General features: G+C 31.5%; 1 protein-coding gene across 7 annotated transcripts in view; it reads right to left on the bottom strand.

Annotated features, from left to right (window-relative positions):
* The window catches only part of LOC118194536 (membrane progestin receptor gamma-like), a 67,610-nt gene that overhangs the window by 7,256 nt on the left and 39,248 nt on the right, over window positions 1-21,106 (bottom strand). For 4 of the 7 annotated variants that reach the window (XM_085806617.1, XM_085806619.1, XM_085806618.1 and 1 more), the window contains exons 2-3: window positions 13,716-13,986; window positions 1,065-1,125 (exon numbers count right to left, since the gene is read on the bottom strand). In XM_085806617.1, the coding sequence (XP_085662743.1) occupies window positions 1,065-1,125; window positions 13,716-13,884 (230 nt within the window). In that variant the 5' untranslated portion in view covers window positions 13,885-13,986. Of the gene's footprint in view, window positions 1-1,064; window positions 1,126-1,754; window positions 2,078-13,715; window positions 13,987-21,106 lie in introns of those variants that run through there. The other 3 variants (XR_015038238.1, XM_035365673.2, XM_035365674.2) reach the window with 3 other exon arrangements.

The raw sequence follows: 21,106 nt of genomic DNA, 5'->3' as shown, positions 1-21,106 counted from the left end.
CTAAATGATATTTGTATAGTTATGATAATTATCCTTACTTTTGATGCTTTATTAATTGTTATTTCTTTACTATAAAAAGAAATGTAATTTATACCATTTCCTAATACCCATTATTAACACTATAATAAGGAGTAAATTTTCAGTGACAATATTTATGCACTGTCTTCACATGTCAAAAAAGATCATAAATGTTTTAGATTACTGTGGCATTGCCACTGAGATACAAGCAACACAATGAACACTTTTAAACTTCTGAGCTATGAATTATAATAAGACAAAGAATGAAAATTTTTTAGTCACTATATTTTTAGAAATAAAAAACTGTTTTTAATTTGGATTTATTAGTTTGGATTCTGGCAAATCAACTTGGTTCTCTGTCTAAAGGGGAAAATTCAGTTTAGGAGGTCTTTCTAAGGGATACTGGCTTACATTTACATCATGCATGGACAAAAATATAAATGCCCATACAACCAGCCTGTTTGTGAGGAGTTCAACCTTACAGTTACCAAAGTTATCTGTAAAATTTTGTAAAATAGATTCATTATAGCTTAATAAGATTAACAAATAATAATCCTCAAAAGTATAAGAAATTCAACCAAAACAGTTACTAACATTCTTACAGATGATAGATCAGAAACGATAAACAATTGCAGGACAAGAAGAGAAATTTGGATTGAATAATCTGTTAATATCATCTAAAAATTTAACTGTAATCAGTTGTAATCAAATATTAAAATAACACAGATTAAATGAATTAATCAACTTTTGATATCTAATAACCAAAACTTAACTTTCATCTTGCATGCTTTATTAATTTACCATAATTATCTTCACATATTATATAAACCATAGACTTATAGAGTCTACCATTCAGCTTCTATGCAAAAATAAGTATCTTAGTTAGCCCAGTTGTACTTTAAAATTTAATGTATGAGCTCTGATATTCCATTACTGATGGAATATGACAGTAAACTTTATGGAAAGATTTATTTTTTAATTACCTTAATGTTTAAAATGATTTCAAAATTAATTAACAATAAGATTAAATAAATAAAAGTACTCACTTTCTAGCATCCTGTGTTAAACATAGCTTTGAAATGAATAAATTAAATTTTGTTTGGATATCTAAAAGGGAAAACAAAGAAAATATACTCATTCATAAAATTCACATGATATTATGTGATATGTATTTAAAACACATTATTAATATAAAAGTGTAACTAAAAACACTGATTCTCCCCCCCCCCTTGTTTATGTTTGTTAGATAAAAATTGTACATTAAAAGTACAAAACTACTGAAATACAAGGTGGCCTCAGAAAAAGAAGCCCCCATTCAGTACTGGCATACTGAAAGTAGGCCACCTTGGGTAAAGTAAATCTTATATTAAGTTTGATGAATTGATTGAAAGCACCAATAAACAGCAAACTGAGAAACATCTCACACAATCATTACTACAATAGATATTATGTAGGAAGTACTTTCCTCATTTTTTAAGTTATGTGATATTTTTTTAACTTAAAAAATGTTTAGATATATTAAAACTTAGAAAAATTAATACATTAATTTTAACATACAGACGGCACAACGTTATGAAGCACAACACAAACATAGTACACAGGATGTAAAACACTTCATTAAAGAATCCACTGGGATATTATGTCATTGCCTCATACACTGCAGAAGTTTTTAATACATTCTTTCAAAATCTCTTACAACAAGGTTGATTGACAACAAACAAGGAACAGGAGCTCACCTCAAACATATAAGGTTTATTTAAAGTTATTAATAAAGGCAGGGACAAACATGTTAACGATTCAAAGACGCTCTTCACAACTTACAAATCCATGCATTGATGATGACCGGAATAAATTTATTCAGTTTGATCATTTTTGTTCCTTTTTCAATATAGTTCTTCTTCATCATGTATATTTTGAAAATCGTTTGTTACCTCCGCTATACACACACATCTGCCGCAGATTTTCGTTTAACTCCCGCACCTACACTATTGACCGTGAGAATTCGCTAGTTTCGAGCACAGCGATAGAGACGCCGCCCGACATGAGTACGAGCGCCATCTGGAAAGGCTGAAAAAAAAAAAAAAAAAAAAAAAAACTAGGATACATTCATTACGTAATAGATGAATAGATGCAGGCTCTGAATGAAATTCTGGGAGGTAACCGTATATTCGTTGCTCATACTGCGGATTCCAATGTCTTCGGCCTTTGCCTCGTTGCTAAAATCCTCCCTGTTTCACATGATAATATTCATCCGATAAAAAAGCATAATTAATGATAAAAATTACCACCATTTAATTACTGATTGCTATGTCCGCAAAATGAATTTTGTTATAAGCAGATATCTTGCATGTGTGTCCCATTTAAAACCAAGAAGTAAAGCGTAAGAATAACAAATAATAATGCTCCAGTATTCGTCATTCAAGGCAGCAAAGTGGGGGGATTTGCTATAAATTTCGATGTGCAAAGGAAGAGACAGCAACCCATAACATGCTTAACTAAAGATTCGGAATAGAAAGGATAATTTGCGGACCTTATGCATATTTGCAGGTTACAGCAAAACCCTCAAACGATAGTTGTAAACGGTTGGTAAGGAAATTCAAGTATCAGGGAATATGTAATTTGTATTCGTTTCCGTTCCAGTATTTATTTTTAATTCGCTTCCATTCTTGCATTTAGCATTAATTCTGTTTTCATCAATAACCTATTATCACAATTCTTTTCTTAAAGTCCTTATTTGCCGCATAAGCCTCCCTGCCCCTCCTCAAAAAGGAAAAACGTAGGGATGATTCAGATGTTTGGAAATTAATAATGTATTACTAGTGCCAGAAAAATGAATGATGTTTGTTTGTACCAGAAAAATAAATAAATAAAGATAATAAGAGAAGAAAGATAACGGATTTCTAAACTAAGCTAAACTTTCTAAGTATCCATAACCAAACAACTCTTTATACCATGTGTTTTATATATCTTTTCTATGCATATAATTATTATATTCTTTCATAGTTGATACTGATCCGTCATTATTAAAGTTTAATGTTCAATGTATTTAAAATTTGCTTGTTTTTCAGTTGAGACAGGAAGTAGAGGTGAGTATAGCAATTATTGGTGAGATCTGAACTTTATTCGAGACATTTTTTTTAAAAAAATTAAAACACAAAGAATTCCCCGTGTATCACAAAGTTTATTCGTGTTACGACTTTAATTTCAATACTTACGCAAGTTCCATATTTTATTGATTATCGCCTGTATAATTGTAGCCAAATAAATATATCGCAGAAGTCGTCAACATCGCCCCAAAACTTTAAATTATTATTAAAATTGATTTCATTCTGTCATGATAATTTTCCCTCTCGCAAAGGTTTATCGTCTGAAATAGGTAATGAAGTAAAACAAATATTCATCATTTAAACCGAAATTAAAACTTACTCGATAGCAGGCATAAACGTTGAAATTACCTCACAACTAGATAAGCTATCAAATCAGAAAATAATAATAACATTTTTTTTTTTTTTTTTTTTTTTTTAAATCTGAAAGCTTTCAAATTATGTTACTCACAAAGAGGCTTTTTTTTTTTTTTTTTTTTTTTTTTTTTTTTTTCCATTTACTCATACATACACATTTCGAGAGCATTTGGGATAAAAATATTTAAAACCGGCATTCCCAGAATTTCCGGACAGTCTCGAGAGCTGGAGATAAAAATATTTTATTCCTCACAGAGCCACTGCTCGCTTTAAAATCGTTGAGTTTCTTAATAAAAAAATTGTTGAAGTTTAAAAATATGAAATAGTAATAAAGCAAATTCGAAATTCAAGATTCGGGCTTCCAGGTGTCTATACTCGGATGGAGGACTACGTTATTCAAAATTTGATGGCTCTAGGTATCCTTGTTATATTTTACAAGGCGAGTAACAGACATACATTCATGAAGATTCTGAATTATTTAATTTCTTTAAATATAATACCGGTGGTAATATTTGGTGGCAAGAATTTTAAAACTGACATAGCTGTTTATAGTGATTCGACGTAAAATTCCGTTTCGAGACTAATAGCCTTTCTGGGCTAACGCCCCTTTGGGCTAACAATAGCAAGACATCATAAAACAATAATGAGGCGGAGAAAAAACTTGCATTTGAAATTCATCTCTAGAAATGCAACTAAATATATTTATATATAATGTATAACTGGAAAAATTTGCTATATAACTGGAAAAAGTTACATCGTTTTAATTTGTTACAATTCCATTAAAGCAAAATCTTAGTTTTCCACCTCGAAGAAGCCTATAATAATAAGATTCGCATTCGTTTTATTTTCGAATCATTTAAATGAATTATAAGACTATTTTAAGAGTGCTTTGAAAAAGATACTCGAACCTAACGAATACTTTATCTGAATCGTCCCATTTCTTTCAATTTCCTAGTTGGAAGAATATTAGTGATATATAACAGTGCTGCTCAGTACTATAGTCTGTTACTTTAAACTTCCCCATCAATTTTCCGCCGCTTGGCCATGTCAACGACAGCTGCAGCAGATGGTTTGTATCGCCCAGTTTTTCCCCTCACTCCATTTCTGTTTTTGGCATCTTTCGCTTCGTGGAAATTGTGCGAACTACAGTTTCATATAAGGTGGAGAAAATAAATTTTGTGGGGTGATGAGAACATTAATTACTATCCCAAATGAGAAGGGTTAGTAACAGGCTCGGAATGCCTGTTTTAAAGAAGCAAATTATAATATGAGTGGCGGTTAATTTTGAGAAGCTCTGTGGATTCAATGAAACGTAGAGGTGAAAAAAAATTCTTCGGCTCAAAAATCACCTTTATTTTTTATCCTTCACTTCCCTAAATTAAAGTCTATTAATCTTGAATGTTGGCCAATAGGCAAAAAATTTCCCGTCTTATTAAACTCTTTTATTCTTACTATTTCTATTATTGTTTATTCGTATTTAATTTCTAATATTATTCTGTTACTATTTCTGTTAACCTGATTTGGTTTTTAAAGTGAATCAATTAGTCTCTTGAGGTTACCACTTGAAAGTGATTTCTTATCAATTATTAGGAATCATTTTCCCTTCCGGATGTTTCCGGTATACTTAACTTGTCAGCCATATGCACGCGTTTACAGTACTTTATATTTCTCTTTGCGCTGTTGTAGCAGTTATTTCCTCTAATGCATTTAATGCACAATAAAATTTAACACTTTTCGATTGCGCTTTTAAAAGTTTTTCTGACAATAGCAAGTATTATCTGATATGCCAACTTTTTCCTGATGCTTAATAATGTTTGTGAGGTTTTGGCCATTTTAGATGTGAATATAATAAAACACCTTTGCGGATAAGCCATTTATAAAAACGAAAAAGTTATTCAAATGTTCGGTGACCACGAATTATGCAATTTCTCGAAAGAAATTGCTATGTCTGTTTTCATTTTTATAGGGAAACTCTACTTAAACATTAGAATCGCTTAAATAGAATGAAAATTAATTATTACATATTATCCAATCTCGTTCAGTTTAGCTGAAACTTTTTCCCATTACATCGTTAGCAAAGAAACCAACTATATTCTTACAATACCAGTACGACGAAGAAATGTTTGTTAATTTATTTATTATTATGCATTTTGATATCAGGTACATATTATGCTTCGGTCATAATTTTCTATCGGTTTGGAAAGTGAATATTAGTGTTTATGTGTCTTGATTTTTTAAGATAGATGCAGAGAATTAACTTAAGTGATGTAACATTAGTTCATACTCATGAATTTAGTTTTATGAGATACTTATTTCTTCTTTTCCGTGTGCCTTCGTGGTGTAACTGGAAGCACGCTGGACGCGTATTCGGAAGGTCCGAAGTTCAAGTCTCAGGGAGGGCATTGTTTATTTTTCACATTCCTGCTTCGATGTAACCTAATGGCTCTACAAATGGCGCCCAAAGTAAAAGGTGGTGGACAATAATTCAGCACCATAAGGAATTGGTGACTGGGTCACATTTTAAACGGGACAGTATGCAAGGTATTTTCTCTTTCCTTTCCGTGTGCCTTCACTGTGTAACTAAAACTATGCTCGATGCGTATTCGGAAAAGTCGGCAGCTCCGAGTCCCGGCGAGAGCATTGCACATTTTTATTTAAAACTAAGAAGTCTGTTCTGAGAATTAAAGTACAAGGCTATTCTAAATAACCTTGTACTTCTTCCAAGCACAAAGTTATTTAGAATTCACGAGGAAACGATTCTTAATTGCTCATTGGTTTTGGCTTGGTTTATTAGATTACGGCAAAGCACTCAAGGGCTATCTGCCTTAAGGAAGGGACGCCTTCGTGGAGCACTTTCAAAGGGAAACTGGCTCGTATAACGTTACACATGGGGAAAACCACGAAAACACCCATGCAACCAATCCGTTCGCGGGATTCGAACCTCAGACCGAACTACCAGTGTTCAGCGACGTTACCGCTCGGCCGCTGGTGGGCCTAATTGCTCATTGAGTTTCATTTTTTGTCACGTTTATTCAGTGAGAAAATCGTGTGTAAACGATGCAATCAAAGAAGTTATCCAATGATTCTTTCAAGAACAAGAGTCTTTCATTATCAAGAACAAGAACAGATGTTTTTAATTTGAATTCAAATTCACAGAGGATTGCTTAACACACGCAGATTGTTAAGCGAAGATAGATACACTAAATCCGTAAAAAGCGGCTTCAATAAATAAATACAATTTGAATTAAAAAAATCATTTCAATGTCAGATTAATAAAGTAATTATTTTAATCGAATAAAAAATTCATTTCGAGGTGCGCACGATTCTATCCTCCTACTCGTGGATCATTACAAAAATCTCTTATAGAATTCTATAAAAAAAATCCAGTGTTAAACGCCTTAATTCTTTAGAATTATGGCTCGATTTTCGATAAACTAAGTCAGACGTCTTCTAGAGAATTCTGTAAAATTTTAGATATCTCTTCTATAGAATTATGAATAGAGATTATATAAAGATAACTGCAGATATTTTGTAAAGATTTTTACAGATATTTTATAAAAATTTATACAGCTTTCAAAGATTCGAAGTATATGATCTTATTTAATATGCATAGAATTAATAACAGGATTTTCCTGAAAATATCAGATCCAGATTATAGAAAACAGAGCCACAGTTCTAAGGAATTCTAAATACATTTCTTTGCTTTAATTTTCTCTAAAAGATCTCCTAGAAGATGCTGATTATTTAAATGCATTATAAAGTAGAATAAAAAATTATTTTAGGATGGAAAAGAATGAATTAAGTTTTCATTTTTGAATAGAATTTTTAATGACTTTAATGACAATGAGGGGAGGATAAAAACTTTTGGAAAAGATGTAACTCCTTTCTAATAAAAAATTTTAATATAGTTTTTATTTCAAAAATATTTAAATAAAAATAAATACATTTTAAAAAATAGTGAAGTTTAATTAAAACTAAGAAACTGTTTCTCTTATCAGGAGTAAATAATTAAGCAATAATTAAATAGATTATTATAAGCATAAATTTCAGGAAGCGTAAATTCAATCTTAGATTTTATTCTGCATTTAAATTGATTTTAAGCTTTTTCAGGAACTAATTTTTATATTAGAAGAGCAATGTTTTAAAAAAAATCTGCACAAACTGTTGAATAAATTAAGAAATTAAAAATAAAACATAAATGAAAATTTCCATTAAAAATTATTCAACGCTTATGAATAAAAAGCTTTTATTGTTTCTCTTCTATATCCTACATATTACATCAGTCATTTCTGGCCAGTCCCATTTTTTGATTATATGGCCGGCTTGTGCCGGCTAGGAGGATCGGGCTGTGCCCTTATAATAATAATATAACATCAGAAACTTAATATCCGTTTTGATTACAGTTCGAAAGTTTGCATATTTTTGTAGTATACCAACCTATAAAGGTTTTATAAAATTTCTGTATGATTTTGCAAAGCAACATTTCTATAGAGGTCGATTCTGTGAAAGCTTTTTAAAAATTTTAAATAATTTTATAGAGAAACATTTCTATAAAAGATTGCCAATAGAATTCTATATGAATTTCTCTAGAGCTCTATCAGCCTTTACAGAAAATGTTCATATACGGAAATTCAACATGCCTAATTTCATAACTCTAGTTCGTACCGTTTCTAAACTATGTGATACACACAAAGAAAATTCTTTCTTTTATTATTAATAACTGAATTTCGAATTAATTTCGTAAGCTATTATTCAGATAGGAAACTGAAGAAATAAATAAGCCTAAATAGATTGTAATATCAATGAACATTTTTAATGACAGAGATTAACTTAAACATAGTTGCATACAGCAGAGAAAAAGGGCGAAGAAGTACGAATGGTATACATATACATACATACGTAATAAACAGTTATGTCATCATTCATCACCGCGCGGATAAACGCGAACGGCGCATGCGTCAGGAGAAGCTCTCTTAAGCGAAACGTCGTATTATAATTTATGATACAACAATCCCCCTTTCGACGTTTGGCGGCTGAAAAAAAAAATAAACATTAATCATTTACAGTTATTCCAATTAATTTACAGCACTTAGAATGTTTCGAAGCAGTCAATGTTTTTGTCAGTACATCTGCAGGCATTTTCTCTGTTGGCACATATTTAACATCTATTTCATTTCTTTCATAAATCTCACGAATGAAATGATGTCTAATATCTATGTGTTTAGTGCGTGAGTGATAAACAGCATTTTTCATAAGCTTTTGTGCACCTTGATTATCACAATATATAATGGTTGGATAATCAGCAGTAAAATTTAATTCTTTAAGGAAACGACGTAAATAAACTGCTTCTTTGGCACTTTCTGAAAGACTGATGTACTCTGCTTCAGTACTTGATAATGCAACAGTTTGTTGCTTTCGTGATTCCCATGTTATCGGATTTCCAGCTAGCTTGAATAAATAACCTGTATATGATTTTCTAGTACTAACATCAGACGCCCAGTCGGCATCGGTATATCCTATAAGTGCTTTTCCAGTCTTTCGAAATTTTAAACAATAATTTTTAGTTCCTTTTAAGTATCGAAGAACGCGCTTTGCAGCCAACCAGTGTAATTTTCCAGGATTGTTATTAAATTGGCTCAGGTGACTGACGGCATATGTAATATCCGGCCTAGTAAACACAGAAAGATACATAAGCGAACCAATTAGACGGCGATAAGGTACATTGTTCATTTCTTCCTTTTCAGTTTCAGAAGGACACATTTCTTTACTTAATTTTACACTAGGATCTAAAGGAGTTGCTACTGGTTTTGCATCTTGCATATTAAACCTTCGTAGAATATTATCAACATATTTCTGCTGAGATAAACTAATAGAATTATTATTTACATCTTGATTAAATTCTATTCCAAGACAATAATGAAGTTCGCCTAAATCTTTAACATGAAATTCTTTAGAAAGATAACCTTTAAGTTCAGCATATAAATCACAGCTATTTGTTGCTATTATTAAGTCATCAACATATAAAATTAGAATTAACTCACCTTGAGATGTTTTCATCCTGTATACACACTTATCTGATTGTAATGGTTGTAATCCAAAGTTTTTCAGTTTTTTGTCTAATTTTTCATACCACTGTCGTCCACTTTGTTTCAAACCATAAAGAGACTTTTGCAAAGCATAAACATAATCAGGATTATTTTGGTCTTCAAAACCTTTAGCTTGTTCCATGAAAGTTTCTTCTTTTAAATCACCGTTAACATAAGCCATAACAAAATCTAGTTGATATAACATAAGGTCTTGTTCAGCACTGTATGCAATCACAGTTCTTATAGAACTTGCTCTGGCTACCGGAGCAAAGGTTTCATTAAAATCAATTCCAGGTTCCTGTGCAAATCCTCTAGCAACCAATCGAGCTTTTCTCTTTTGAACTGTTCCATCTGCATTATATTTCGTTCTAAGAACCCAGCGACATCCTATTACCTTTTTGTTGTATGGTCGCTTTACTAATTTCCATGCACCATTTTTAACAAGTGCTTCATACTCACTTTGCATAGCCTTATGCCATTCTTCAGCATAACTTCCATTTAATGCTTCTTCTAATGTCGGATTTGTATCTTCTTCAGCAATTTGTGCTTCTTCCTTTTCTATGTTTATATTGTGGTACTCCTTTTTTTTGGTCTTCCTGGCTTCCCAGTCTTGACTTTTTTTGGACGACCTGCCCCCCTTTTAATCTGCATTTCAGGTAGTGCTTCGGAATCAGAATCTTCATTATCAGATGGTTCAGCAGATGCTTCTGCCATATTTGAGGGGTCTTCTGTTATTTCATCAGCCGATATTTGCTTTACATTCAGAGGTTCTTCCTTCTTTTTATCAGGAATATTTTCGGGAAATAAAACTTCTAAATCTGTATCATAATTAGTCGAGTTTTCAAATTCATCAATGAATCTAACATCTCGGCTTATAACGATTTTTCTGGAATTTTTATTCCACAGCCTGTATGCTTTCGATTCATTTGAGTATCCTACAAGTATATGTTCTTCTGAACGAGGATCGAATTTCCCTTTAGACCTTTTATTAAGTACAAAACATTTCTGTCCGAATACTTTGAAGTGAGATACAGTTGGCTTGATGCCAAAAAATAATTCATAAGGTGTTTTGTTTACTCCCAGGCTTCGATTCGGGCAACGATTACGAATATAAACAGCACAGTTCAACGCTTCAGCCCAAAAGGATTCGGAAAGATTACTTTGTAGTAACAAACATCTGGCCATTTCAGTTAAAGTGCGGTTCATGCGTTCAGCTCTCGAATTCTGTTGAGGAGTCATTGGTGCAGAGAATTCTCGTTTAATCCCGCATTCTTGAATATATTTATTAAATTCTTCTTCGCGATATTCGAGACCGTTATCAGTCCGAAGGATTTTTATTTTCTTTCCCAGACGATTTTCGACCGCAGCTTTGTATTTAATGAATGCCTTTTTCACTTCATCTTTAGTTTTAAGGAAACTGACTTCGACATAACGCGATTTGTCGTCTATGAAAGTAACAAAATAACGCGAACCAGCATGGGATGGGACTCTCATAGGTCCACACAAATCTGAGTGAATCAAGTTCAGTAATTCATTACTTTGAAATTTTGATTCTTTTTGAAAAGGTTGCACAGTTTGTTTACCTCTGATACAGACTTTGCAGTCTTTTAGAGATTCAGTGTTATTAAAATTTAAATTTCTAACCATGTTATCAGACTTAAGTCTTTTCAAATCAGACTCATTTAAATGACCTAATTTAAGATGCCACTTTACAAAATCACTTACCTGTGCTATTGCAGCTGTTTCAGTGCTTGGATGTATATAATAAAGATCACCATGACGAATAGCCTGCACTAGTATAGATCCATTTTGTTCTATTATTCTAGCATGTCGTTCTGTAAAAATCACTGAACGATTATTTGCAGTAGCTTTAGATGTTGACAGCAAATTACATTTTAATTCCGGAACACATAACACATTTTTGAGCGTAAGTTTAATTGTCTTATTTCCGTTAGGTACTGTTATAAGGACAGTTCCAATTCCTGTAATTTTTGATGTTTTGTCAACTGCTAACTTTATGGTTGAATTCGTTCGAGGGTGAAATTCTGAAAATAACCTTCTGTCATTGCACATGTGAGATGTACAGCCACTATCTAAGCACCATGAGGAGGTCTTCTGATAAGCATTGTTTACTGCTAAACTAATCTGCTCTTCATAATTAGAAGCCATCATAGAACCTTGATTTCCCTTATTTGATTGTGCATATTTTCTATCAGCTATTTTCTTTCTGCATTCAGATGCCTTGTGCCCAATTTTCGAACAGTAATTACACTTCAAGTTTCGAAAATTTCTTTCAGCTGGAACATTTTTGTTTGAATTTACCTTCCATTTTTCATTTTTGTTCTGTTCTTGATTTCTTCTTTTATAATCAGTATAGTATGCATTCTGTGAATCTTGAGACGTTTTCCCTTTTCTTGCTTCCCATTCTTCTAACATTTTGATTTTCAAAGATTCGGGACTAGGTAACTGATCTCTTGATTCGATGGCGCATCTAAAATTTTCAAAATTTTTTGGAATACTGTAGAGCAAAAGAATCGATAATAAATCATCAGCTATGTCAATTTCCATTTGTTTAAGCTTATCAACTATTTCGAAGAAATTATTCAAATGTTCAGACATCGTTTCGCTTTCCGCCATTTTTCTAAATAAAAGCTGTTTTAATAATGTAGCCTTCTTCGCAGGTCCTTTCGATTCATATACGGCTTTGAGTTTATTCCACACAGCATTTGATGTCACACAATGCTTTATATGACACAGTTCACTAGGATTAATAGCAAGAATTATATCTGCGCGAGCTTTTTGATCAGCTTGGAGCCATTTCTTTTCGTCTTCGGTTCCTTCAGCAGGTTTTAGCACTTTACCGGTTACATAATCCCAATGGTCGTTTTTAATCAATACTGCTTCTATTTGTAATTTCCAACTGTCAAAATTATCTTTTCCGAGCTTATCTATAGTAGTCAAATGCGACATAATGTAATACAGTCTCTCACAGCCAAAAAAAACAAGATTGAGCGCTATAAAAATAGGCTTAACTGAACGCTGATCAGTTCTTACCGTTGATTAGACGTAACAGTTCTTGCACTGAATTAGGCTTAAGAGTTCAATGCTCGAAAACTTCAAAATGTTCATTTTAAAATAAGTATTTTGCTAATTAAGCACAGTTGAAACGTTCCTGGGCCCATAACCATTGAAGAAATAAATAAGCCTAAATAGATTGTAATATCAATGAACATTTTTAATGACAGAGATTAACTTAAACATAGTTGCATACAGCAGAGAAAAAGGGCGAAGAAGTACGAATGGTATACATATACATACATACGTAATAAACAGTTATGTCATCATTCATCACCGCGCGGATAAACGCGAACAGCGCATGCGTCAGGAGAAGCTCTCTTAAGCGAAACGTCGTATTATAATTTATGATACAACAATACTCTGTTGCAGAAGTGTACAGAATTTAAGTATAGATATTATATAAAAAAGCGAGAACATTCAGACTTTCGGATACATTTGGTAAAGTTAAATGTGTTTAAAAAATACGTTATCCATAGGAACAGTAAATTAAGTTTAGAGAAGAAAGAGTCACTGATTCAAGAAAGGTGGGGGAAGGAAAGCCTATTTTGCTCTGATTCTAAACACAAAAACTCATTTATTGCATTTAAAAATAGTGATATATATACACCGATTTTAAAACTGAACGCTGCAATATTAATGGCAAATAATAAATTTTTCTGAAGAATTCTTTCTCAGTTTCTTGCTCATATGAGAGAAAGCTCAAAGAAAACATTAATCAATGAGCAAATTAGAGATTATGTATTGAATTGTTTGAGAAAGAATTAAGTAAACTGATTTGATAACAATTATATAGAGTTCATCATTTGATTAGCCTGTGAGGAAATGGTAATTTTTGCTCCCGTTTAGACTGACAGGGAAAAAAATCCAGCTTTAAAAATTACATTATTGGATTGAATGATCTCAGTATAAGCTTTTAAAAGAATATATATGATACTAACAATAATTGCATAAATACACAAAAAAAAATATATATATATAAAGCTAGTTAAATGACTAAGAATATGACATTTTTTTCTATTTTCTCGCGAATTAAAATGCATAAGCAACTTTCAACTAAACTCCACAGACTTACCATAACTGGATTTATATTTATAAGGTATTTGGACAGGTTTCTTAGGTTCTATAGGAGTATGACTCTCAGTTGAAGGAACAGCATTTTCTTGGACATTCGCTGTTAAACGATTTACTTTTCTTCTACCTCTCTGAGAGCCTTTTCTTCGGAAAGATCCTTTCCGTTTCATGATTTTGTTTTTGGAAGTGTTAGTCAAAGAACTTCTTATTTAGTTCTAATCTGTCCATATGGAACACCAATTATAAAACTGCATACAACCTCAACTGAATGTCTAGAAAAGAAAGCAATAATAATAACAATAATAAATCAAGATATTCAACATTATCATATGAAATTAAACATTTACATGAATATAATAAATGAAGAATGACGTAAATTGAAATATAACTGTACGTGTTAAACAATGAAGAATTTTTTTATATTAGAAACGGCTTCTTATAGTATTATAGTATTTCCATTAAGCAATGCTATGATATTCCATTATCCAAGGTTACAATATTAAACGTTACAGTATCGGGGCATTTATAACCCATACCTTTTGACAAACTGTCAATTGCGAACAGATGGCAGCTTTTCATACGGTATAAAATTTTAATTAATGTTTCAGATTAGTACTAAGCACCGATTATTTAATTAATTGATTTAAAAGCATACACAGAATTCTTAATAAATTATATCTTTGTTTAACTTTTATTACTGCAGTTGAAATAATTTATACATGAATCTTATAACGCATCTAATTGATAATTCTTATTAAGTTTTGTATCATTATGGTTATATTCCTCTAATGCCTTATTTTATATAATTTGGAAAGACTAATTATTTCGCGTAACCTAAGAAAGATTTCTTAATCCTCATACTTAAATAAGACATAAATTTCATATTACTGAGACACTTGTTCTCTAAATCGCAAAATCAACTTTATCTCTCTAAAAATAGTTTGAAATAGTTATATATAAATAATACTAAGCAGTAAATTAGAATTTTATTAATTACTATCAATTCTCTTGTAATTCAATTTTAGTACTGTTAGGCTTTCACTAGTTATTGTAGGTTTCAAAGACGGAAATAAAACATTAATGTTTCTAGAATACTTATGGATCTAAAATAACTGTTTATAACTTCCAATTGAAAAATAAAAATAAATAAATAAATACAAAAAGCCAGCCCAAAGAGACTTTTTAAACTTTTCTAACCTTTATTTATTAAATATCATGTAACCATAAAATTCTATTCAACAGCAAGATCAATTTGCTTTGAACTGCTGATGAATTTAAATTACAACAATTTATTTCAAGCAATGTTTCATACTTAATATTATCTATTTAGCGCAGTCTGAAGTCCAAGCTCACATTCTTGATTCTGGCTATTAGATTATCTAAAAGCCAGAATTTTAACTAATATTTTAACTAATACGGACGAATAAGAACTAATTAGATTATCTAAAAGCCAGAATTTTAACTAATATTTTAACTAATACGGACGAATAAGAACTAATATGCGATCACTTTGAGGTTAGATTCTCTTCAGAGCCGGCGACATAGCCGGTGCAACAGGTGGGGCCGCACAAGGCTGCAGAATTTACGGGTAGGAAACTTTTAGAATTATGTGAAACACCAAGCAACAAAATTTAGGAACTGCATAATTTTTTTTAATTTACGGCACTCACTGGCCAGCAGAATTTAAAGGCTGAAAAATTTTAGGAAGCACCGAGAAGCAGAATTTATGACATGCGAGGATTGCACCAGGCTGCAAAATGCCTACCACCGGCCCTGAAGTAATGATATTTTGTTTCCGTTTTAGAGGAATCAATGAGTAATTGCTAATACTTTAAACGCCATCTACAAAAGACTCAGAAAAATCATTTGTACAAGGGCGTTAGAGGAATTGAACTCTGCAGTATTTTTGTCTGAACGTGCTTTAACGTTTATCAGAATATACATAACATATTGTCATTAAACAGTAATTTATAATCAGTTTAGAAATGGCATGAAAAAGTAATCTGACAAGTAGCTTTACATCAACTCAAGTAGTTATGAGAATCAACTGAAGTTATCAAGGCAATCAACTTTCTTCTCAAAAGTTAGTGAATTAATGCAGAATAAACAGACTGCAAGCAGTTTTCTATTTTGTGCTCGGAAACACTGGAATTCTATTCTCTGTTTTTCCAGAAGCATGACTCAAAGTTGTATTTCTAGAAGCTTTATAAAAAATTCTAAAAAACAGCTTGTTTATTTTGAAATACGTTGAAACATTTTAATTTCGAGAACAAAGATAAACATTACAAGAATTAAAATCATTTCTTTTTTAAAGGACTTGGCAAAACGGAAAGCTATTTTATGGCAATGGAAAACAAAAAATCAAATTATTATGAGGCATAAAATAATTAATAACATTTACTTTTAAATCAGAATTAATTCATGAAAAAGCATTGCAAAAATACTAATAATGAATTGAATTAAAGAGAAAATCTTCAGCCCCCTAATCACATTTTGGGGGAGGGGGCAAAGAGCACAAAACAAATTTGTGTGCATAACATATTCTAATTATTTAAAAATAAATTATGAGAGGTATTTTACTAAATTCTATTTCTTGCAAGCAACGGTATAACTAGAATCCTTGGGCCCCTAAGGGCATTGTATAGACTTAATCTGTTGCTGCTTTTGAGGTTAAATTGTTTATTAAACATTTATCTCCCGGAATATATATTGGTGGACAGATGAATAAATTACTGGCTACTTTATGATTACAGACAGATAAACACATTAAACAGACAAACAGAAATTGGAGTAATCGTATATACTAATTTATTCAACTTACATATATGCATTATTTAATAATTTACAAAAATAGAATAAGAGAAAGATAATACAAAGTCAAATAAGAATAAACAAATAAATAAAATAAAAAATAAGTAAATATGATCCATCTATACAATATAAATAGTATTCTGTCTGACCTTAACGCACTTTTATATCGGTAAAGTCACAAACAAAATTGTTAAAATACATAATTTTTATTTAAATATACATATGCTAAAACGCTTTTCCCCTTATTTCTTTCCAATTTCTTCTTAGCTAATCCTTAATTTCTTTCCTTGTATTCTAATGTTTTAACAACTAAGATAATGCTATACTTGACAAATATGATTTATAAATTTAACGGGAACAAATCATTAAGATTGACGCAAATCCTTATTTATTAAAGTTCGTTTCTTCTCTCTTTCATTTTTGAAAATTTATCGCTTCAAGGAGTATCAAAACACATCTAGCATCTTCCCTCTCTTATGTAATTCACTTTCTTTCAGTTGCCATTTTTATGTGCATAGCTTCATTATTGTATTGCTCCAATAATATTAACTACTCGTAATTTTGTGATGACAGACAGAAAATCTATCCATCTGTATTAGACATATGTGTAATTTCCTAGCTTTAAAACACATGGGTTGTAGAGTCATTGGGTTATTTTGAAGCAGGAGACGTGAAAATTTTGCAATGCTCTCTTCGGGACTCGAACCCCTTGAATAAGCGTCGGGTATGCTTCCAGTTACGTCACGAAGCGGATAGGAGGGAGAAAATACCTTATAGTGCGATACCCTATCTCTACTATACATATATTTCACAGAGGCAAAAATCACTATCAATATCAATGCTCTTTTCTTAATTGCAATATCTAAATGTAGTTGAGCATAGCATCTAAAAGTTTCTTGGGTGTTAGGCTCTTATTTGATGCGAATGATTACAAGCTATTAATAAATGAAGAACACTTAAAGTTAAGCAAAAAAAAAAAAAAAAAAAAAAGAACAGTCTTAGTTTAGAATAGATTTATATTAGATTACCCTTTATCGATTTCAGAATGATCAGACGCTGCGGAATTTTAAATTTTATATTAACATGTTTCTCTTCTAGTTTAACATAAAGACACTTCAAACAAATTTTCTCTAAAAGAAGGACAGTTAGGTAAGCGTATAGAGTTCCGGAAGCATACCTATTATTTCTTTTTGTTTTCCACCGTTTGCTTTGATACTTGTATTTTCAATACATTTCTTTTCTTCTCCTCTATCCAAGGGAAGTTTAATCACAAATTGCAGCTACGTTTCAAGGAAGACATTTCTTTTAATCTTCGTATGTACTTACTTCATTTAATTTTCTTGATTTATTTATTCTTCCTTTTTAGACAAGAATCACCTTATTTTTCTTATTTAACGACTGCTTTAAAAAATTAGCTTATACAGATAACATTCGTTTTTTCCTTACTTTCTGAATTAAAAAAGATGACATAAGTTCTATAGTGAAAGTGGATTTTATATACTTTCATGTTGAAGTTCTCATCGTTTGAAACCGTTTCGAGCCGATGTTGTAATAAAAAAGTGGTTATGATGAGCTGCTGTTACAGTTGCTGCACAGATTCGTGCTATACATGGCAGTAAATAATAAAACTATCATGGTAATAAAATAGTGTTATAAATAAATCATGAATACATAAATGTTTTTACATACATTTTATATGTTCATGTCATACCTAACTTTAAAAAATCTGATATATACATCACACTTCCTTGCATGGCCTACTAAATTATACATTTGTTGCTGCACTTTATGTAAACTTATTTCTTCGAATTATTCTAATTTAAGTAATGGATTACTCAAGGCAAACTAAAAATGACATAAAAAATTGCAAATTTTGAAGTTCAGTATCCCGGACCAATTTTTGCTTTACGGAAGTAAAACTTCTTGTAGTTTTATTTTTCCATAATGAGTATAAAACTTTAAAAAGGGGAGGCGCGAGACAAGATATTATAGCTGTCCCATATGCGAAATTTCACCGTTCTACTGCTGATCGTTTTTGAGTAATGCGGGATATATACGTACGTATGAATGCACGTACAGATGTCACCAAAAAAATCTCCGTTTTTAATTCATTTCACAATCCGTTTTGGAAAAACGCGTCCTTTATTCTGTACGTACGTATACATGTCGCGCAAGGAAATCGTCCAAATGAATTCCAGAAAGGTCAAAATGGATATCTCCGTTGAAATATTTATTTGTCAAATGCCAGTTACATTGGCCGTTAGGCCATTAAACTCCTTGCTTGGCAATAGCGCTGAAATCTACAAGAAAAGTTTGTCAGTGCTTCACACTCGTCCAAATGTTCCGCCGTCATTGGCCGTCCACTATTACATAAAACACACAACGGCAAATCAGGTAGTCCAGTGCGAAATAAATGATTCTGTAGACAGTCATGTCCCATCAATATAAAAGATGCAGCCCCAACTGTTCGCGGGTGGGCAGAAACAAAAGCTGGGTTTGTTGAGAGAACACTCCAAAGCTCTCCTTTGAAATATGATACCCGAAATTTTTCGTGATTACAATACTTCCTTTATTCGTACGTAAAAGTAAAAAAACTGGTATTTTAAAGGTTAAGTGGTATATTTAGTAAACTTTTTACTTACTATAAACAATTTAATTCAAGAACAGGAACCCAAATTCTTAAAGTTACTATAAAACAATTTCCAAAGAATTTTTCGATATATTTATTTGGGATTACAGTTGATGCCAAGAAAATCTTCAAGATGAATAATTATTTTTTAAAAAAGTGAATTTAGGCACTTCAAAGAATAAAATACACACGAACACGTAAATTATAATTGCAAAGTTATTCAAGAAATTTTATTTATTTATTAGTTATTATTATTTTCAAAATTTGTGTTTTTTGTATGAGTTACTGATTTAACTTATGAAATTTTCCAAGAAATTTTGATATATACTCGTGCAAAACAACAGATGCAGTGGGGCCAAGAACAATATACTGAAATATGCATACCCTTTGTCAGAACACGAGAGGGGGCGAACTTCCTTTTACGTACTAAGGAGCACCTTTATCAGGCGGAAGAAGATCGGCAAAATAGCACAGTGTTTTACAAAAGAAAGATGAAAACCCTATAAAAAGGGGAAAGAAACAGAAAAACTGAAAACTAGCTGGGCAAATCCTGCTGAAGGTAAAATCCCGGAGGAAATGAAATAAGACTAAAATAAATAAATCAGAAAAATAAAAGGGATAAAAATAAAAGAAATCAAGAAAAAAGCTGAGTTGGGCAAATTCCAAGGAAGAATGGGAAGACTGCAAAGACAGGGAAAAAGCACCCAGTAAATTCAGAAACAAATGCAAGAAAAAGAAGGCAAACTAAAGAAAAATCTGTGGAAGCGGCAAATATATTAAAAAATTTTTTTAGTCCAAAGTACTTTGTCCCTGAGGGACTATTGTTTTCGTTTTTGACTTTGCGTCGAATCACTCTGAATGTCCGTTTCACTTTTCAAACTATTGCCACCAAATATTATCGCCCTGTATTATATTTGAAGAAATTAAATAATGAAGAATCTGCATAAATATATGTATGTTTCTCGCATTGTGATAAAACAAAGGTACCTAGAGCCATCCAATTTTGAATGACGTAATCCCACCTCGAATATGGGCATCTGGAAGCCCAAATTTGAAATTTGGAATTTATTTTATAAATTATTATATAAAGTTATTTTATAAATATATTTTATAAATATTATTTTATAAATAATTATATAAAATATTACAGATTTCATATTTTGTAAAAATTTAACGAATTTTTTATTAAAAACTCAAGGATTTCAAAGAGAGGAATGGCAACGTTGTACAGGAAAATCATTTTTATCTCCAATGCGGGAGACTGTGTATCGGAAAGATATGCTCAATTTTTTAAAATTATTTTGCTATATTGCTCTAAATTCGACCTACGTTCGACCTACGTGAACTTAATTTTATGGTTAAAGTGCGAAGAATATGATATTTAATAAATAGGTAACACACAAAGTGTTGAAAAAACGCCCCTTTGGACGTAATTTAAAATCTGAAACCTTTCATTTATATATATATATATATATATATATATATGTACTTTAGGTATCTTCTAAAACGAAAATAAAGGTGAGTATAAATTTATTTACTCTCCCTACAATCATTTGTTTACTCTGTAGCTGAATATGTAGCTGTTTAACTAAACTTTTTTCATTTTCTAGCGTTTCTCGAATTCATGGCTTTGAGTTTCTAACCATTATTATATTATGATTTAAGCCTTCAGTTGTATTGTTGAGAACTAATTCTGCTGATGAATGAATTAGATCACTTGATTCTGATAAAGCACGATAAGGCTATCTGCCTAATGATAGAGGTGTCTTCTGGAGAGTTTCTTAAGAAAACTTATCTTTAAAAGAATAAGAAACTTGAGAAATTCCGTTAAGGCAGACCCTTCGGCGAGATTCGAACGTAGGTCGAATTACTCAAGGTCAATAGACAAGCAAATTTAGCTTCATCCCAATGCTAACGTTATTTACTTACAGAAGTGGGAGGAACAAAGAGAC

The sequence above is a fragment of the Stegodyphus dumicola genome, chromosome 12 (assembly GCF_044657685.1).
Source record: "Stegodyphus dumicola isolate Sdum_Otavi_A_Nest chromosome 12, ASM4465768v1".
NCBI lineage: Eukaryota > Metazoa > Arthropoda > Arachnida > Araneae > Eresidae > Stegodyphus > Stegodyphus dumicola.
Note: the sequence above shows the minus strand (reverse complement) of the source record. Positions and strands in the feature narration are given on the sequence as shown.